Source organism: Euphorbia lathyris, chromosome 6 (assembly GCF_963576675.1).
Source record: "Euphorbia lathyris chromosome 6, ddEupLath1.1, whole genome shotgun sequence".
Lineage (NCBI taxonomy): Eukaryota > Viridiplantae > Streptophyta > Magnoliopsida > Malpighiales > Euphorbiaceae > Euphorbia > Euphorbia lathyris.
In genome coordinates, this window is record NC_088915.1 from 34,143,192 (window position 1) to 34,164,268 (window position 21,077).

Sequence of the window (21,077 nt, forward strand, 5' to 3'; positions counted from 1 at the left end):
ATGTTGATGCAGGTTTCACATGGCACGCCCCGCGTGCTAGGGAGTGTGCCCCGCGTGTCTGGCAATTGCCCATTCCGTTGAAGATTTCTCTTACGCGTGGATTGGATGTAGAAGAGTTGACTCAACCACGCCACGCGTAGATCAGGGTACGCCCTGCGTGGTTGAGTCTCTGGAACTCAAGGTTGAACCTTTGCTCCTTCACGCTCCGCACAAATCTGGGGACGCCCCGCGTGGTTGAGTCTCTGAGATTTTATTCACTATTTCACACTTTGCACACGTGGCGTGCTACGGGGTACGCTCCACGTGGTTTTTGTTGACTTGTGGGAATGCATAGGTTGACTACCGTGGATCATTGGGAATTGTACAGTGCTGACGTGTCACACGTGGAATGGTGTGTTTTACGCCCTGATAGGGGTCAAAAACCCATATCTTTAGGTACGGTTTTTAGGTTAGTTTAGTCTAGTTTTCCTACAATAAGCGAGCAATTCTCGCGTTTTTATGCATGTGTGTGTGATAGTTGTGCTTTGTATGCATCATGTTCACCTTTTGTAGTTTGAGGTCGTTTTCTAGTTGTTTTTGGGCAAATATGGCCAAAATAGCACATATGTTAACTTTCAATTATTTATTATGGCTAATTGATCCACCAAAAGTCTCACCAAACAGAGTTTTCACTCAAATCTAACGACTGGTGGGTCAATTTAGCCTTTGGACTAACATTGTTTGGATTTTATGTGCGTGTGCAGGTTAAAACGGAATCAATTTCGGTCAAAAATCGCATCTCGGGGACCCTCCGACAGTCGCTCGGCGAATTGGGCATGTCCGGAGCGCAAAAAACTGCCCTTTGTAGGCCAGCTCGGCGAGCTGCGCCTCGGGAATCAGTCTTTTGATTGATTCCCGACCCCACGACTCCATGATTGCGTCCCGACTCTCCCACCCGCAACAGAAAACAAATCCAATTAGCATCGGGATTCAAACACAACTATAAATAGGACCTTTTTATTGTAAATTAGATATCTTTCATTCTTGTAATTTTCCTTAGCTTTCACCCTTGAAGAATCCTCTCCACCTCCTCCATCTCCTTCAACCTCTATTGAAGAACTTCTGAAGCTCCGTGCACCGAGGATTATTCAAGGTCCGTCCTTAAGTCCTAGAAAGTCAGCTGCAGGGTAGACAGGTTCCCTGAAAGGGATTTTCTCATCTCTTTAATCTAATTATGTTTTTTCCCCTTGATACAGTCTATGAATCCTAGGCTAATTGTATCTGCGTAACAATGTTCTTCACCTTTAATAATATTTTAGCTCTTATTTTGTTCAATGATTTATTTGTTTAATCTTTGTCTTACACTTTATTTAATTGGTTTAACTCATTCAAAAGCCCAAAAATCTAGTTGGCACATATTGTGAGCTGAATCTGACCTAGTCAGAGCCTAGGAGATTGACGACCTCTTAGTTGATTAAGCCCAAATTGCTGAGCGTTAGACCTAGTTTCGGTCTTACAAGGGAATCACGCACTAGGGACTTCAGAAGGGTAAGTAGGGTTAATCGCCTTGAATACAAGTGACTTAGATTAAGTTTTTAATCAATTGACCTAATAATCTATCTTCATTATTATCGTTTCACACCATGTTTCCTCGGGTAATTGCATTAGTGAAAGATCACATAGGAGTAGTTTAACTTAATTAGGCGTAGTTTAACTTAATTAGAATTAGAATAACTTAGCTAGGAGTAGAGTAATTCAACTAGGAGTAGATTCATTTAATCCAAACAAACTCAAAACCCACACAGCTTAGATAACACCTGAGACCCAGTAGTTCGATACTTGCAGGAATAAATCATGTGGATTCGATACATGGACTTGTCCATATTATTACTTGATAACGACGGGGTACACTTATCCCATAGTGAGCCTTCAACGGGAGGCGCATCACGCCCCGCATGGCTTAAATCCCAATGCTTCATTTGTCCGTTTTATCCCGTACCTGCAAAATACGACTTACGAACACCGAATTAACTTGGTGTTTTATTTTTCTGAAATTAATCAAAAGGTAGGAAAATTTACCAAAAGTACAAGTTTTATTTTTATTTTATTATTTCTTCGAAAACACGCTTATTTTTGTAATTAAACTTAATCATTAGCTCAAAATAAACCGTAAATCACGCTAAAAGATATGAACAAAATGTCCTTATCATGTGCACAGGCAGACATCCTACGAAGGAAGATGGGTTTCTCTTCTATTGAAATTATTGAGTCTAACAGTTTTCGTGGAGGTATTTGGATGTTTTGGGATTCCACGAGAGCCTTGATTGAGGTTCTATTCAGAATGAGCAATTTATTCACTCCAATATTACTGTCTTGAGTGGCCGTCAAAATGGTGTTGTTTTTGAGCTGTCTACAATTTATGTTCGACCTCAAGGTAGTGCTAAAAGAAAATTCATGGAGGATCTTTCATGTGTGGCTTCAGCTACTAGGAAACCTTGGGTTATTCGGGGACTTCAATTGTATCAAGTCTGCTGATGAGAAACTTGGGGGGTCGCGCCTTGTATCCTCCAGGTGTTCGATGTTCTTTAATTGGATCAATTCTCTTCATTTAATTGACCTCGGGTTTGTTGGTCCGCCCTTTACATGGTTCCGGGGTCGAATGTCGTGCACTAGGGTTGTTTGCTAGGGCTCTCTGTGATGTGTCGTGGCGTCATACCTTTCCCAATGCGGTGATTCATCACCTCCCGCAGCGTAATTCTGATCACTCTCCCATATTACTGGATTTTCTGGATGATTATGTTAGGGGTGGGAGATTCCAGTTTCGTTTTCAAGCTGCGTGGTTTGACCAACAATAGAATACCAAAACATTTGGCAATATATTCTATCGGAAGAAACGGCTGCTTGCACGTCTTGCGAGTGTACAGCGACGAATCTGTCAGGTTGCCAACGGTGGCCTCTTCAAACTTGTATGAAAGCTCTCGAATGAACTGTCTGCCGTTTTATTACAGGAGAAGTTATTGTGGTGTCAGAAATCCCGAATTTAGTGGATTCGATGTGGGGATCGCAACATAAGTTTTTTTCATATGTCAACTGTAATACGACGAAGATGTAATAGAATTGACGGCCTCCAGAATGATCAGGGAATCTGGATTTGAGATGCAGCTTCTCTGAAAGAACTCGGAATTTTAATATAGCAATGCTGTAAAATTGGGTTGGCGGATTTTGTTGGAGGATTCAACTTTTTGGACTGAGTAGAGGTGAAAACAGAGTAGAGATAAAAAAAAAAAAAAAAAAAAGACAGGCCTGAGTATTTGACGTGGTGCATACCATACCATTTGTCCTCTCTAAATCAGAAAAATAGTAACCTCAAAAAGTTTTAACCAAATTTCACAAAGAACTATCCAAACCGTAAGTTTAATTTGTGTAATTAAAATTGGTTCAATTTTAATAATTAATGAATAGAAATCTACGTGGGTATAGTTTAACAGAGAAAGCAATTATCCAAGTAAACCTTTAAACATTGATTACAATCACATCTCATGACATCCCTTTCGCACTAACATTAATCTATTTTCAATACCACACTTTATATATGGTGTATCTATCTTGGAATTGATGAAACAACGTACGAAAGATAATTGTATGAATTTCCTATTTAATTAATTATATGAATGTCATATATTTTTTCGTACATATAATAATGTGTTTATCACAATTGGGTAAAAAATGTGAGGCCTTGCTGCTCTATTCTTTTGTGTACTCTCATACTTGTACTGTAAGTCTATAAATGTTTGTTTGGTTTCCAAGGAAAAAGCACACTCTTAAGGAAAATGGATGGAAGATGGTCTCTTCAAGGAAAGACTGCTCTTGTTACTGGCGGCACTAGAGGACTCGGGTCTTTTCTTTTATTTATTACTCCTATTACATTACATAATATTATTCTTTAGAGCTTCCTTGACATGATATGATATAGGTATGCAATTGTTGAAGAACTAGCTGGGTTTGGGGCCACCATACACACCTGCTCCATAGATGAAACAGAGCTAAACAATTGTTTAAATGAATGGAATATTAAAGGGTTTCAAGTCAGTGGTTCAGTCTGTGATGTAACCTCTAAACCTGCAAGACACAAACTCATGGATACGGTTTCTTCTGAGTTTAATGGCAAACTTAATATCCTTGTTAGATTCTTAATCTTCTCTTCTCTTTCAACTTATTAACTTTTTTGCTAACTCACTTATTTTATTCGTTGAAATTAGATAAACAATGTAGGGGTTAACATATGCAAGCCAACTCTGGACTTCACAGCTGAAGATTACTCATTTCTCATGTCAACAAATCTTGAATCTGCTTTTCACTTGTCGCAACTTGGACATCCTCTTCTCAAAGCTTCTGCTGCAGGAAACATTGTTTTCATGGCTTCCTCAGCTGGCCTCGTCTCCATATCTGTGGGATCAATATACTCTGCCACAAAAGGTACAAATTTTATGCTCTAGATAAAAGGAGAGGAGAGGAGAGGATTGTCGATGTTTGAATATTGAATTGCATTGCAGGGGCGATGGTTCAGCTGACAAAGAATCTGGCATGTGAGTGGGCTAAGGATAATATTAGGACTAATTGTGTTGCACCTTGGTTCATCAAAACTCAACTTACTGAATCTGTAATAAACTTCATCCCTCTCAACCCAACCTTCTAATACACTTGCTTTTTGTTAAAATAATTTGGGGTTTAAGGTTAATTACTTGGATTGCATTGCAGTACTTTAGGAACGACCAGTTCTCGGAGGCAGTAATAGCTCAAAATCCGATGGGACGAGCAGGAAACCCAGAGGAGGTATCAGCATTGGTTGCATTCTTATGTCTACCAGCAGCCTCTTATATAAATGGCCAAACTATTGCTGTTGATGGTGCTTCTACTGTTAATGCCTTCTTTTTCAACTGGAATTAAACAACAAAAGACCTTCCTTCCTCACTACACAAATCCTATCTTCACCTATTGAATCCTTTCTAATAAATGCATCATCCAAAATTTCTGTATGTCTTAGTGAGGAGCAGGAAGGAATTATAATTGTATTTATTTCAGTAATACATTTTTAATTGGTTATGCCAATTGAATTTCAGTAAGCCATGTTTCTTATGATAAGGATTGAATATCTTGGCCACAGGTTAACATATATCTTCTTCTTTTTTCCAATTGGACCAATTATTATAGATCTTACCACAACAAAACATCCAATCAGGTCCAGGATAAAATAATAAATAAAACAAAAAAGTTGATCCTGATCTCACATGAATCAAGGAAAATGAGTATAGGATTACATGCAAATATGGAACGTGGATCATCATATATATGAATTAATGCATTGTGGTAGAGAGAAAATGGGGACTTCAATAATAGAGTGATAGGATTGAATACGAGTGATAGTGTTACAACCATTTTTGGAATGACCATTGAATCAAAATGATAGTGTTCGGACCATGGCAATAATAAAGGGCCATTGACCCTCCACCCTCTACAAGGTTGTAAAAATGCTAAGCGCTACTTAGGTGGATAGAGCTTTTGAGAACGGATGAAACTCATTCACTAAATGGATTGTTATATAATTGGAAGACTTAATTTTAATAAAATAAAATTTATTGAGGATAACTCTTCACAACTCTCATCAAAATGCACTCACTCACATCATTTAATTATATAACTTTAACTCAATTTTTCTACATACATCACATCTCTTCATGCTCCTATATTTATAGGTGGGTTCACTCATTTTAAACCACACTTTATGTTGGGAGTGGAGAGACTTTATTAGCCGCAAATCTTATTGCTAGAAAACCAACCATAAAACATACAAAAAACCTAAGATATTTATTTTAGAATATCTAATAGTTTAGTCTAGATAATTCTAGTTAGTTGGTGGTGAACATTTTCTTTTAATACTCCCCATCAACACCGACTTCATTTAATCTCGTACTTACTTAACATTTCAAGTTGCCTTCTTAACTGTTCGAATTTTGCACCGTTAAGTCCTTTTGTAAATATATCAGCAACTTGGTCTTCAGTCTTCACGTACTGCATCTTGATATCTCCACGTAAGACCTTCTCTCTTATGAAGTGATAATGAACCTCGACATGTTTGGTTCTGGCGTGGAACATTACATTTTCAGTCAAGTGAATAGCTGACCGATTATCACAATATAACAGTACCGAGTAATCTACTGGCTGATGAAGATCATTCATAAGTTGTATCAGCCAAGTACTTTCTTGAGCTGCTGTTGTTGCTGCTCTGTACTTTGCTTCGGTACTTGATAATGAAACTGTAGGTTGTCTCTTGCTGCACCAGGATATAGGTTCTGATCCGAGACTAAACACATAACCTATAGTCGAACGTCTTGTGTCATGATTGATATCTCCCTAATTTTTAGTGTTTTTATTAGTAATTTAGATTGTTTTAATTTAGCTTTTGGTTAATTTTGGTGTTAATTTGGTAGTTTAGAGCTAATTTCGATATTTTACCCTTCTCATGGCATGATTAGTGTTTTCAGGGACCTTGGGGGATCATTCGAGCATTTTCGGACTAGACTAGGGACCATTGGAGCAACTCTTGGACTCACCAGGGTTTTCTCCTAAACTCTATAGGGAGATATCTCTTTTGTATTGGCATCAGTTATTCACAATGTAGATCATTATTAATTTTAGCTCAGTTTTTAGAATAGATTTCAGATACATTTTTATTTTAGCTTTTCCAGCTTTTTATTAGCTTTCAATTCTGCTTTTCTTTCCTTTGAAGAACAATTGACGGGTGGAGGCCAACCTTTATATTTTGTAATCGGATCTGATAAAACGAGTTTTAGATTTCTCTTCCCCTATTTATCCTTTACTATTATATTTGATTGAGGATGTTTTCATTTAATCATATTTACCTTGCCTATCTGATTGGTTTGTCTATGAACTAATCACCATCTAATCTGGGATAGGGATGAGACTGATTGTATGATTATGTATGTTTAGGGATTTAGGGTTTATATGATTGTTATTGATTGATTCATTTATGCATGCTTAATGTCTTGAGACCGACAGGATATAGGATTATAGACAGATATGAGACCGATAGGAGATTATCTAGTCTGAATTTGTATGAATTGATCTCGCTAAGACACTAGGAGTGCGGCTTCGTGTCTGGACTACGGCTTTAGTCTTAATCACCAGAGAACCTAATGCTTTACAAGAATATATAACTCTTCACATCTCTCATCAAGATGCACTCACTCACATCATTTAATTATATAACTTTAACTCAATTTTTCTACTACATACATCACATCTCTCCATGCTCCTATATTTATAGGTAGGTTCACTCATTTTGAACCACATTTATGTCGGTGGTGGAGAAGCTTTATTAGCGACAAATCTTATTGCTAAAAAACCAACCATAAAACATACAAAAAAAATCTAAAATATTTATTTTAGAATATCTAATAGTTTAGTCTAGATAATTCTAGTTAGTCGGTGGTGAACATTTTCTTTTAATATGGACCACTGGAGAAAAACAAGCTCAGAGTTGTTATGAATGACATTGAACCATCCCATAAAGTCCGAGTCACTAAGGATAAGATGCTGCAATTGTTTGTTTATCTTTTAGTACAATGGTAGCTATCATTACTTTTCTTGATGAGCACACATTGATTCCGTATTGATAACTTGTCGGATCCGATTTGATATTCTCTGTCAGAGTTACCTGCAAAACAGAACCGGAGACAGGATCTCCGGGAAAACTCTCCGACGATCAAGTCAGTTTTTGTAAGAAGGTTGGTAATTTGACAATAGTATTGCGGGGAAAATTGTGAGCCTACCTCCCCCCTTATTCTTAAGACCTTTTATAGGTGTTTTTTGGGTAACCGCCGAGGGCGGTTACTCCTTAGTGGGCCACGTTCTGAGGGCGGTTACCCCTTTTTAGGCCATGTCCCTTTCGTGGCTTTCATGGCAACGAACGTGGTTCTGAGTGGGAGTCTTGACGCTCCGTTTAGGAATTCGGGGCGGTTTACTCGCTGTGCCCGCTTCCTTCATTCGGGTCCCGTCCAATCTTAGCCCATGGGGCTTTAATATGGGCTGGGCTTGCGAAATGAATATAACCCGTTTTGGGCTTCACGGATTATCACATGCCTCCCCCTTGGTCTAGCAAGAGCCCTTTTAGGGTCTTTTTATAGGGGACGCTTCGTCTTTGTCCGATTATTTCAAAGTTTTGAATTTGTGCATTTCCCCTCTTTCGTTTTCTCCGGCGTCAACCTTTTAATTCCATTACTTCTTTTCCGGCGTTGACCTCTTAATCCCGTCACTTCACTGTGTTGTCTTTTTCATGTAAGTTTTTCTTTTCACATTTGTTCCTTGTTCGGCTTTTTGCTTCTGTTTTCCTTTTATCGATCATGTCAGACCTCGACTTCGCGCCGTTTGACGACGATTATGTCCGCGAGGTCTCTAACGAGGTCGAAGAGATGGTTGAGGAAGCTTCAACCAGCTCTCCTGGGTGTAATTTTCATCCCACCGACTTCCTTCATCTGGCGAATACAACCGACGAGGGTTTAGGTTTTGACCCCAAAAAGTTGATTCCGCCACCTGTCCCAACCCCTCGTTTGTTACCAAAGAAGGACAGGTCGGGAAGTCTGGTTTGTCAAGAGACAATCGATGATTTGCGGGAGCATTATCCCTGGCTCCGAGGTCTCGAGACTATCATTCCTGGGGAGGATAGGGGACCGGGCGATTACCCAAAGGGGTACTTCACTATTTTCGTGGCCCAGATTATCTGCGGCTTCACTTATCCGCTGGCGGATGAGATTGCTTCCGTCCTAGGCGGTTACGGAATCGCGCCCGGGCAATTGCATCCTAACGGCTGGGCCGATTTGACTCTGGACAAATTCTTGGCGGATTGTTTGGAGGTTCCCTTTTCGCCCAAAATCTTCTCCAAGCTCCACCATTTCAAAAGCTCGGCGGGGTATTTCACTTTCATCCGCCAGAGCGGATACTATGGTTTTGACGAGAAGCTGAACAAGATCCGCGAGTGGGATCGATCTTACTTTTTTATCAAGTTTAATGAGGAAAACCTGAACTTCCTTCGTTGCTGGAGCCGACCCAACGTAAAGAGTTTGAACTTCGGGTATCCCAGCAAGGAAGAATCCGTCGTTATCAAGTTCCTGAAGAGCACTCCTCCTTTTGTATGGACATACAATCATGCCTTTCATATACTAAGGAGCCGAGTAGCGATTGCATACCGCGAGGGGGATCGCGTTGTCTATATTCCTTATCGCGTTTTTGTGTAAGGTACTTTTTATTTCCAAGTTGATGGTTTCTTTTAACCCTTTGCAGGGGTGATCCTTTATCTCAAATTGCTGCAGATCGGGAGGCTAAAGCCCTGGCGAGAAGAAAGAAGCGGATGACGGAAACCGCTTCCGTTGTAGGGGCGGATCCTTCTGGAGGGACGATTCCTTCTATTGGGGCGGCTTCCCCGGTTAGGGCTTCCGCTTCACAAGGTCCCGCTTCTGCCTCCGAGGATCTTCCTTTAACCAGGAAGCGGAAGATAAGTGCGGATACAGAGTCTTCTCGTTCTAAAAAGAAGAACGCTTCTGTGTCCCTTACTGTTGGCGGCGCACCTGTATCCGCCTCGTCTAAAGGAAAGAGCAGTACCCCCATTCACGAGGTATCTTGATCTACTCCCTCTCGTATTGCTACTTTTTCCTCATGAGCTATCTGCCGTTCTCTTGATATTTTTCTTTATGCTTTTGCAGCCAATCCCCGATATTAGCGGATGGTGGACTAGGACTTTCGGCCTGGCCGTGAACTTCTCTTGCAAGGATATTGTATCTTCCATATGCAATGTCCTCGGGCGACTTCCCTCTGCCTCCCGTGTGCGTGAGCAAGTACCGCTCCCTACTGCTGTGGAAGGGATCGAGAAGCGTTCTATAGAGGTATATTATTGCTTTGTCCTTTCGCTTTCAAATATCTTGTGTTCATTGTAACCGCATATTTCTATTCGCCCATTTTTATTTGTGAGACGTGTTATATGCAGATTATCAATTTCGCTGAGGGCATTCTCCGAAGGGATGCAAAGCGAGCCAAGGAGTTGGAAAGTCTTGGTACGGAATTGGCGACTCAGAAGTCGCTTTATGATGATGTCCAAGGGAAGGTGAAGGTCCTAGAGGGCACCTGTCAGAAGGCCGTGGGCGAGAAGGAGGAGGCCCTTAAATCCCTTCAGGCCAAGTCCGATGAACTGCAAAAAGCCCTCGACGACCTAGCTGCTTTCAAGGAGGCCCAACAGAAGAGGGTTGAGGAGATTTTGGCTGAAGATGGCGCCCGCATCTACTGGTATGGGGAGCGGATTCATGCGGCTTATGAGCACGGGCATTAGGGTCTAGTACTTAACCGCCCCAAAGTTCCCATCCCTGAAAAGGATTTAACTGGGGAGTGGGATAAGCTGGAAGCCGAGGATGCTGATATGGATGAGGTACTCTTCTTAGATTGGAAGAGTCTTCAGGATCCTCCGATTAGCTGCGAGATCCCTATTCAGCCCGCAGAAGGAGAGGCACCCCAAGCCGTTTCTCAACCTGTGCAAGAGGTACCTCTCACCGAAGAGGTTACTGAAGCGGTTACCGATTCAAGGGTTGAGGATTCGCTTGAAGTAGATCCTCCTACCGGAGGAGATGAGGGAGTCGCCGCAGTCCAGGAGGGCATTAGGGGCGAAGGAGAGGAAGCTGTAGCATAGCTTAACTTATATTTGGACTTTTGTATGTAAAAACCATGTAACAAACCGCTCTGATATATATATTTTCTTTCGGTTGTTGCTTTTCATATGTGTGTGATTGTCACTTTTTTGCCCTTTTATATGTGCCCTTTGTCCTTTTGCCGACTCCATATTTGTGTTTCTTCATAGCTAGGGTGGCCAGACCCTTTTTGCAATTTTGAGTACTCGTTTATTCGCTTAATTTTATGCCTTAACTTATAATTCTTCTTTCGAAAATAATCATAAGTTTTGATCATAAGGTTTTGCGAGTGATGCGTAATCATGCATCCGCCTTTCTTTAACAGGCAACACATTTATGTGTTTTTGATTTTAACCCTAAGGTTTTTTGCGAGTGATACGTAATCAAGCATCCGCCTTTCTTTAACAGGCAACACATTTATGTGTTTTTGATTTTAACCCTAAGGTTTTTTGCGAGTGATGTGTAATCATGCATCCGCCTTTCTTTAAGAGGCAACACATTTATGTGTTTTTGATTTTAACCCTAAGGTTTTTTGCGAGTGATGCGTAATCATGCATCCGCCTTTCTTTAAGAGGCAACACATTTTTATGTGTTTTTGTAAAGAATCCGCATTTTGTTGTAACATACTGAGTGAATGTAATAACTTTTATTGATGACGAGAAAAAGTTTATTACATATGTACACCAATTGTGCGGGATCGAAGCCTCATTAAAACCTTTTATCAGAAAACCCAGTGGGAAAAACTCATAAAAGGAAAAAGAGTACTCGTCATTTCCTCGAACTACTCGGCCTTTCTATATAGGCGTAGATTCTCGAGATTCCAGGTGCGCGGGAGCTTCTTTCCACTCATTTTTTCTATTTCGAAAGTGGCCGATCCCATCTTCTTGGATACTTTGTATGGCCCGATCCAGTTGACGCCTAGCTTGCCTTTGCCATCTCTAGACTGTATTTTATCTGCTTTTTTCAAGACCAAGTCGTTTTCGTTGATCATTACTTTTCGCACTCTTCTGTCATGGTATTTCTTGATTCTATTGCGGTACATTGCCATTCGCATGTAAGCTTTTTCTCTTCGTTCCTCCACAGAATCCAAAGCATCTCTGATGTTGATAGGATTTTGTGTGTCGCAATAATAAATTGTCCGATCTGTGGGCGACTTGATTTCAACAGGTAGGACTGCTTCGGCTCCATAAACTAGCGAGAAAGGTGTTTCGCCTGTTGCTGCCTTTACAGAGGTTCTGTATGCCCACAACATATGGGGTATCTCATCCGCCCAACCTGTTTTTTTGTCACCTAGCCGCTTCTTGATGCCTTGAACCATGGCCCTGTTGGTAACCTCCGTCATACCATTTGATTGGGGATGGTTTACAGAAGAAAAATGATTCTTGATTCCCATGCTTTCGCAGTATGTTTTGAACTTGGCACAGTTGAACTGGGTGCCATTGTCGGTTATAAGCTTCTGCGGGATCCCAAATCGCATGATAATGTTCTCTCGTAAGAACTCGATCATTCGCTCAGGTGTTTGTGCGGTTACTGCCTCCGCTTCTACCCATTTGCTGAAGTGGTCCACTGCGACTATCAAATACTTCCTTTTCTTTGTTGTTTCTGGGAATGGACCCACTATATCAATTCCCCATGTTGCGAATGGCCACGCCGTCATTATAGTGATTTGTTCAGCTCCGGGAACATGCTTCTCATTCGCATGGATTTGACAGTTGTGACATTCCGCAACCATCTTCTGGGAATCTTCCACCACCTTGGGCCAGTAGTATCCCATCAGTTTGACCTTTCTTGCCAATGCCGCCGAAGCTTCGTGCGCGCCACAAATTCCTTCGTGTAGTTCTCGCAGCATATAGTCTCCTTCATTGCGACTAACGCATTTCAACCATGGACATGTGTACGATTTCCGATACAAAGTTCCATCCCGCATTGAGTATCGTGCCGACTGCCCAATTATTTTTCTGGCTAAGCTCTTATCAACCGGCAAATCTCCATGCTCCAGATATTGACGGATTGGCATCCGCCAATCTTCATCGTCTTCCAGTTCCTCGATGATCATAATCTGATCAACCTCGAATGCTGGTGCCGATTTTATTTCCAAGCTGCATGCTTTTTGACTCCATGGTTCTCTACTTGCCGCTGCTTTTGCCAATTCGTCAGCTTTTGCATTTTGGCCTCGTGGAACATGCACCATCTCCCAAACGACTCCCTTGTGCGTTAACTCTTGTGTCAATCGGCCGACTACCTGATGGTATTTTACGAGCTCCTCCTGTTTCACCAGATAATTTTTTGTGATCTGGTTTATCATGAGTTTGGAATCGCTGTAGATTACCACTCTTTCTGGGGTGAGTTCATTGAGCAACTTCAATCCGCATATCATTGCTTCATACTCTGCGGCATTATTGGTAGTTTTGAAAGTTAATTTTGCTGCATAGCACAGGCGAATAACCTCCGGGCCCTTGATGACGACTCCCAGGTGAATTCGTTCACGAAATCGGCGAGTACTTGGCTCTTTAGCGCTGGTCTCCCTTCATAGCGAATATCGAATTCTCCCAGGCGAATTGACCATTCCATCAACCGGCCGAATGCGTCAGGTTTCTGTAATACCTTTCGCATTGGGATGCCAGTTCTCACAATGATATTATGCGCCTGAAAGTATGGTTCAATCTAGCCGCCGTGGTTATCACTGCGAGGGCCATTTTGTCCAACTTCGAATACCGGAGTTCTGCATCCTTCAGGACTTTGCTCACGTAGTACACTGGATATTGTTGCCCTTCTTCTTCTCACACCATCACAGTGCATATCGCCATATTGGTGACGGATACGTAGAGAAATAAATCTTCTCCATCCTCCGGCCTACTCATTAAGGGCGGATAACACAGTAATCGCTTTATCCCCTCGAATGCTTCTTGACAATCCGGCGTCCATTCAAAGGACTTGGATTTTTTGATGGCATTGTAGAAAGGTAGACATCTCCTAGCTGAGCATGATATGAATCGCCCTAATGCCACCAACCGCCCATTTAGTCTCTGTACTTCTCTTATGCTCCTCGGTGTTTTCATCTCCATTACTGCTTTAACCTTCTCGGGATTCGCCTCAACTCCCTTGCCGCTAACAATGAAACCCAGGAACTTTCCCGCTCTTGCTCCGAATGTGCATTTCTCTGGGTTCAATTTGAGGCCATATTTGATTAGCACTTCCAGGATTTCTTTGATATCCTGCGGGTGGTCTTGCATTTTCTTGCTTTTGATGATCATGTCATCAACGTAGATCGAGAAGTTCTCGCCGGATTTGTCTGAAAATATCTTGTTCATCATCCTCTGGTATGTTGCTCCCGCATTTTTCAATCCAAAGGGCATCACCTTGAAGCAATAAGTCGCCTGGTGAGTTATGAACGATGTTTTGATTTCATCCGCCTTCTCCATGGGTATCTGATGGTAACTGGATTTCACGTCGGTGAATGATAAAGCTTCATATCCTGCAGTTCCATCTACCAATATATCAATGTTAGGAAGCGGATACATATCCTTCGGACATGCCTTGTTCAGATCTTTGAAGTCGACGCACATTCTGTACGTTCCATTTGGCTTTTTGACTAGCACCACATTGGCTAACCACTCCGGATAGGTGACTTCTCGAATTGCATCTGACTTTAGCAAATCCGCCACTGCTTTTTCAATCGCCCTTTGCCGCTCAGGAGCATGTCCTCTCTTTTTCTGTCGCACTGGGGTTGCACCTTTGTCTACATTCAAACGATGGGTTGCTACGTCTGGACTTATTCCTTTCAGTATTTCATTTGGGGCGGCAAATGCCGACTCACACTGGACCAGCACCTCGGCAATGGCTTTCTTCGTTTCTTCGGGGAGGCCCGTCGCTATTCGCACATTTTTGTCGCTTGAGATGGCGAATAGTTCCGTTTCTCCCAATGCTTCCGCTGACAACTTCTCCTCTACCCTATCTTCCTCGTCTGGCTTTGGTTCAAGTGACAATGTATAGGCCTGTTGAGATACAAGTTGATCACCTTCAATTATGACTCGCCCTTGGTGTGTTGGTAAATGTAATGTTAAATGCTTCATTGAGATGAGCGACTCCGTTTCTGACAGGAATGGGCGTCCCAGAATTATGTTGTAGGCCAATGGGAGATCAACAATTGCGAATTCTAAATCACCTCGCCATTTTAGCTTTTTATCGCCCATTTCTGCCTCCAACACCACCTGTCCATTTGTTTGAGAGGATTGACCCCCAAAACCTGTTACATCCATGAATGTATGTTCCACTCGCTCGTCATTAATTCCCAACTTGTTGAATGCAGTCCGAGTAATAACATTACAAGAACTGCCAGTATCAATAAGGACCCGCTTGACGTCCCATCCTTCTACAGCCATTGTAATCACCAAAGCATCCGCATGCGGCTCCGTGATTCGCGTGAATGAGTAATTGAGGGCATCCCCCTATGAGTGTTGCTTTTTTCGCTGTTCACGGCGAGCTCTTTTTGTTGGAGGCTCATAGATCCCTCCGGCTATCACGTTTATCACTCCTTTTTTCTGCTTCTTTTCGGGTCTTGCCTCTTCTTGATGTGGTAACGTTGCTTTCTCGTCACTAGTCTTCTTTCGTACAAATTGATTCAGCTTGCCCCTTTCGATCAGCCTTTCAATCTCCTTCTTCAATTCATAGCAATCGTTCGTGTCGTGGCCGTTCAGTCTGTGGAACCTGCAATATTTGTTAGGATGTCGCCCCAAACTGGTTCAACCTTTTACCTCGGGGAACCGCACATCATTCTTCAGGGGGCTCTTTTCGATCCAAAGTAACACCTCCTGGCGAGTCGTGTTTAATGGTGTCTGATATCCGCCACTTTGAAAGGGGCGATCGCCTCTTCGAACAAAATTACTTTTGGACTGGGTCTGGCGCCGATTGTCCGAAGTGGATCTAGCGGCATCTCTTTCTCGCCGGGTTTGAGCCCTATGTTCCCTGTTGACATCATCCACTTCCATGAATTCCTTTGCTATTTTCATGAGTTCGGCCACTGTGCGCGGCTTGTTGTGGATGATTTCCTCCCGCATACTCCAATCTGTGGTTCCATCTGCCATGATGTTGCGGATGCTCACGATATCCGGGTTTTGCAATCGCACCAGAATATCGTTGAATGCGACAACAAATTCCCTTAGGGAATTATAGTTCCTCTGTTTGATCTCCTTCAGCTGCCTATCCGTCACATCCGCTGCTTTACAGCCCACAAATTTCGCACATAAATCCCGACTATATTGATGCCAATTGTGAATAGATTCTGCGGGTAAAGATCGAAACCAATCAGATGCGGCTCCGCCCAAAGTTGTCGAGAATAACCTGCAAATGATGCTTTCACTCGCTCCTGCAACATCCATTAGTTCTCTGTAGTTCCTGACATGAGCCTCAGGATCAGAATTTGGATCCCCATAGTATTTAGGTATCGCGGGCGCTTTGATTCTATGATCTGGAATGAATTCCCGCAACGAAGGGGCAAAAGGTGAATCGCTCTGGACCTCTGCTCTCGGCCTAGGCGAGTACCCCATTCGCTCCATCATGCTTCGTAATTGATCTTCTAAGTCAATATCGGGTATTCGCCGGACTTCTTCCATCCGCTGCTGGTGAATTCTGGGTGGCATCCATCCGCCCATCGGTGTTGAGACGTGTGCCTGTTGGGGGACTAACCGCTGTCCCGTTATAGGATCAAAGTTCCATGTGTGCTCTCGCCCAGGAGTCATCAACTCCGAATGTCTGTGAGGAAAAGGTTCCACTTGCTGTAGCGGAAGAGTGCCTTGCACTCCTGGCAACGGTTGGGATGGCTGCCAGGTCGGATGTATCGTCGTAATGAGATCTGGGTGCGAGTAGTTGCTCGGGTGGCTGTGTGGGTTTGTGCGACTACTCTGGCCCACTTGATTTGGCGCCTGAGATGGCTGCGGGAGGGCCGATATGACAGGGATAGTCGGTGATTGTGTTGAGATAACCACAGGTTCTTAAGGAGCAGCCGCCACGGCGTTATTGTGTTCGGCGAGGGCAGTTAGTAAATTAATCATTCGATCTCCAGCCGCCTGGCTCATGTTCGAAGCCAAGACTTGTCCTGCCATCTGCACGAAATCACTATTGGACATTTCCATCTCAGTTTGCACTTGGACTTCCAATAAGGGACTCAATTGTCCCGAAGGACCCGATGAGCTAGGCACCACAGGCTGTGTACTTGCAGGTTGCGAATTCACAATCCGTGGTCCCCTAGAGTTCACACTGGTTGATCTAGTAGTAACGCCGGTCGTTCGTGATGGTTCTGACATGTTCTTCGCGTACCTTTAACCAAATATTGGTAAAAAAAGGTCCACGTTCACCGCACCAATGATAATTTGCCGGATCCGATTTGATATTCTCTGCCAGAGTTACCTGCAAAACAGAACCGGAGACAGGATCTCCGGAAAAACTCTCCGACGATCAAGTCAGTTTTTGTAAGAAGGTTGGTAATTTGACAATAGTATTGCGGGAAAAATTGTGAGCGTACCTCCCCCCTTATTCTTAAGGCCTTTTATAGGTGTTTTTTGGGTAACCGCCGAGGGCGGTTACTCCTTAGTGGGCCACGTTCTGAGGGCGGTTACCCCTTTTTAGGCCATGTCCCTTTCGTGGCTTTCATGGCAACGAACGTGGTTCTGAGTGGGAGTCTTGACGCTCCGTTTAGGAATTCGGGGCGGTTTACTCGATGTGCCCGCTTCCTTCATTCGGGTCCCGTCCAATCTTAGCCCATGGGGCTTTAATATGGGCTGGGCTTGTGAAAAGAATATAACCCGTTTTGGGCTTCGCGGGTTATCACGTATATATAACAAATAGTGTTGTAAGTTTTCTTTTGAGATAGAAATACAATTTCTAATTTCCAAACATCTCTTTTATGATGGTATAAAGGAATATAAACTCTAACTTTTATTTTACAAGCTTAAAAGTGACTTTTATTTTGTATTTCTTTTGAAATAGAAATACAATTTCTAATTTCCAACCCATGTTTGATTTTTTTAGATTGGGTTTGTGTTTACTCTTTTCAACACGAACTCGAAAATGACACGACTCAAACATTAAATTGTCAGGTCTACATGGCACAGATTAGCCATGTTTGATAATGAGTTTTTTAGTGTAAAATTAGAGATTTAAGCCACTGTGGAGGTTTTAACTAATCAAATCTCTAGTGGTAGTGTTTGGTGAAGAAATGTTTAAAAAAACTCATTGGGTCTAAAAAGTTAATTTTGAAAATGTTGGTTTTATGAGTTTTTCATTTAGCTTATTGCACCATCTTTTTCTAAATACATTTTTACCTCTAAGTATTATTCTTTAACTCCAAATAAAGATTTTACAATTTAGTTTTATCAAACAAGCTTATATAATCAGATAGTCAATTCAGCTAATAAAAAAGGAAATCAACTAACAGTTAATATAATTAGTTAACGGCTAACAACTATTAGTTAAACATGACCATAACAAACAGTAAACAAAGGAAGGGAATGAACGCAATGTAAAAAATAGAAATGAAAATAGCATTAATAGTTATAGAGCTAAATTTACGTTATTCGTACATTTAGATTAAATCCACATTTCCAAAAATATATATATATATATATACATTAGGGTTAAATTTTTCGTTTACCCATTATTATATGATTATATGTGCAGGTGTAATTAGGGATGGCAACGGGTACCCTACCCGTGGGTACCCGGCACTACCCGACCCTAATGGGACTATTCGTACCCTGTATAAAAGGGTATGGAACGGGTACGGGATCAAAATCATTACCCATTAGGGTAATGGGACGGGTATGGGAAGACCCCCTAGGGTACCCGTTACCCGTCATAATTTTTTTATATATTAAAAAATATTATTGCGTTTTAGATGTGAGATTTGAACACCAACTTTTTATTTTTCGACCATTAAGTGAGACCACTAAGCTATTTTATTTTTATTGATTAAGGTTTAATTTGTTCAATTTCTAGATGGATGATTTATTAAATTTATATTTGTTAAATTTGTAAATTTTTTGTTTTATTTATTGATTTTTAACGGATAAGGGTACTCGTGGGTACCCGTGAATTAAATGGGACGGGTATGGGATGCAAAACATATACCCGTTAGGGTAATGGGAAGGGTACGGGTAATTAAAAAATAAACGGGTAAGGGTTTGGGATTGACACTACCCGCGGGTACCCTACCCGTTGCCATCCTAGGTGTAATACTACCCTATATCTGGCTGTCCCTGGATGATGATGCCAACATTGAAGTGGTAACCGATAGAACCAGTAGCCGGTCATCACGCACAACGACTTGTATGACCAATTGAGTTTAGTTGTTGATGCTATTATTTCACTTCATTTACTCTGCTCAGCAAAGGGCTTTTTTCTCTTGTCTTTCCTTATGGAGTTAGATAGCAGCAGAAGCAGAAGCCGATGCCGATGGTCTCTTCAAGGGATGACAGCTCTTGTTACTGGTGGAACCAAAGGAATTGGGTACTTTACTTTTTCCTTCTTTATTTTCGTTTCTTCTCAGTCTTCTACTTTTAACAATAAATTGTTGGATTTTCTCTTATTTGAATTGACTTAATTTATTGATGGCGATTTCGAAATTGGTTAATCGGAAATATGTGTTTTCAGTTTTGTTTATATAAGAAAGAAAGTTTGACGAATTTGGGGGAATTCATTCAGGCATGCAATTGTGGAGGAATTGGCAGGACTAGGGGCAAAAGTGCACACATGCTCTCGCAATGAAAAACTGCTCAATGAGTGCTTACATGAATGGGAAAGTAAGGGTTTTAAAGTGACAGGTTCAACATGTGATGTATCTTCTAGATCTAACAGAGAAGACCTAATCAACACTGTCTCCTCTTTGTTCAATGGGAAGCTCAACATTCTTGTGAGTGAGTCTCACTTCCATTTTGTTTTATTTCTAAATTCTAATTCACTGAAACTCATCAATTGTGGGTTCAGATAAACAATGTGGGAACAAACATAGGGGGAAAACCTACAGTGAATTACACAGCTGAGGATTTCTCATATCTAATGGGCGTGAATTTTGAGTCAGCATACAACTTGTGCCAACTTTCACAACCTATTCTTAAAGCTTCTGGACAAGGGAGCATAGTTTTCATATCTTCACTTAGTGGAATTCTATCAGTAAATGTAGGATCCATATATGGAGCTACCAAAGGTAATTTTATAAACAAATTGCCCCTTCTTCCTACTGATAATTGTAGATTCTTAATGAGTTGTAAACATGTATGAATGCAGCTGCCATGAACCAGTTTACTAAGAATTTGGCATGTGAATGGGCAAAACACAATATAAGGGCTAATTCTGTTGCTCCTTGGTTCATCAGAACTCCTCTTACTCAACTTGTAATATCCTTTCCTAATGCTTATGCAGTTTATGTTTGGTTTGTGCTATTTCTAGCCAAGTTTTTTGTTCAATTTAGTGACATCTATCAAAGTTAGAAAAAGACTTGTTTAAAGCAATTGATCTTAGTTTTTCCATATTGATTGTAGGATTTAGATCATGAACCATTATTGAAGGCGATAACCTCGCGGACTCCAATGGGACGGGTAGGAGAGGCAGAGGAAGTGTCTTCAATGGTGGCATTCTTGTGTCTGCCTGAAGCATCATATATAACAGGACAGACTATTTGTGTTGATGGAGGGACGGCAGTTAATGCATTCTACTTCCCATTCCCAACAATAGAATCACTACAACCCAACTTTGAAACACCTCAAGACACTGTGTAAAATACTTTTTCTTGTTTTCTTTTTCTGCTGAGGAAGGAGGATACAATTTTATTAAAATAAATACAGAATACATGAAAAAGCTCCTTACAATTCTTAAATAATAAAATACTAGTACAACTTATTGGGATAAATTTACAACTAAACCATTATAAATTCCTACAACACTAGTAAGGGCCTTAGCTTGTCTATATTAGAGATTTTGAGTTCTGCATCGTTCTAGTGGACTTCAAATGAGGGAATGAAAAAAAATTAAAGGGTGTCTAACCGATAAAATGGAGCCAATAAAAAAAAATGGGATCTAGACTTTATTTTTGTGACTTTCTCAAAATACCTCAATCTTTCATTTTCTTCTTTCTCTTTCTCTTTCAAATGCACGATTTTTGTGGGTTCACCCAAAATGGCTTCTCCTCCTTCCACGGAGATCTAACCTGCAAAATCTTCAACACGTTTTCCCCACCTCTTTCTCCATTCTCGACTAAGACAGCATCATCTACAGCCAATCCATTAGACCACTATCTTACTCACACAATTCATTTGGAGAAATTAAGGCGGGCTTAGTTATGTTGTAATCTTTAATAAT

The 21,077-nt window shown here is 41.4% G+C and overlaps 2 protein-coding genes across 2 annotated transcripts; both read left to right on the plus strand.

Moving 5' to 3' along the window:
* The first annotated feature begins 3,722 nt into the window (after nt 1-3,722).
* LOC136232894 (tropinone reductase homolog At5g06060-like) lies at nt 3,723-5,102 on the plus strand. Its single transcript, XM_066022363.1, has 5 exons — nt 3,723-3,874; nt 3,953-4,160; nt 4,239-4,455; nt 4,533-4,639; nt 4,738-5,102. The coding sequence occupies exons 1-5, from the start codon at nt 3,810-3,812 to the stop codon at nt 4,924-4,926; spliced, it is 786 nt and encodes a 261-aa protein (XP_065878435.1). The 5' UTR covers nt 3,723-3,809; the 3' UTR covers nt 4,927-5,102.
* Nucleotides 5,103-19,071: 13,969 nt separating this feature from the next.
* On the plus strand, nt 19,072-20,627 carry LOC136232893 (tropinone reductase homolog At2g29170-like). The gene is made up of 5 exons (XM_066022362.1): nt 19,072-19,229; nt 19,425-19,632; nt 19,707-19,926; nt 20,007-20,113; nt 20,261-20,627. The coding sequence occupies exons 1-5, from the start codon at nt 19,138-19,140 to the stop codon at nt 20,495-20,497; spliced, it is 864 nt and encodes a 287-aa protein (XP_065878434.1). The 5' UTR covers nt 19,072-19,137; the 3' UTR covers nt 20,498-20,627.
* The last annotated feature ends 450 nt before the right edge of the window (nt 20,628-21,077 follow it).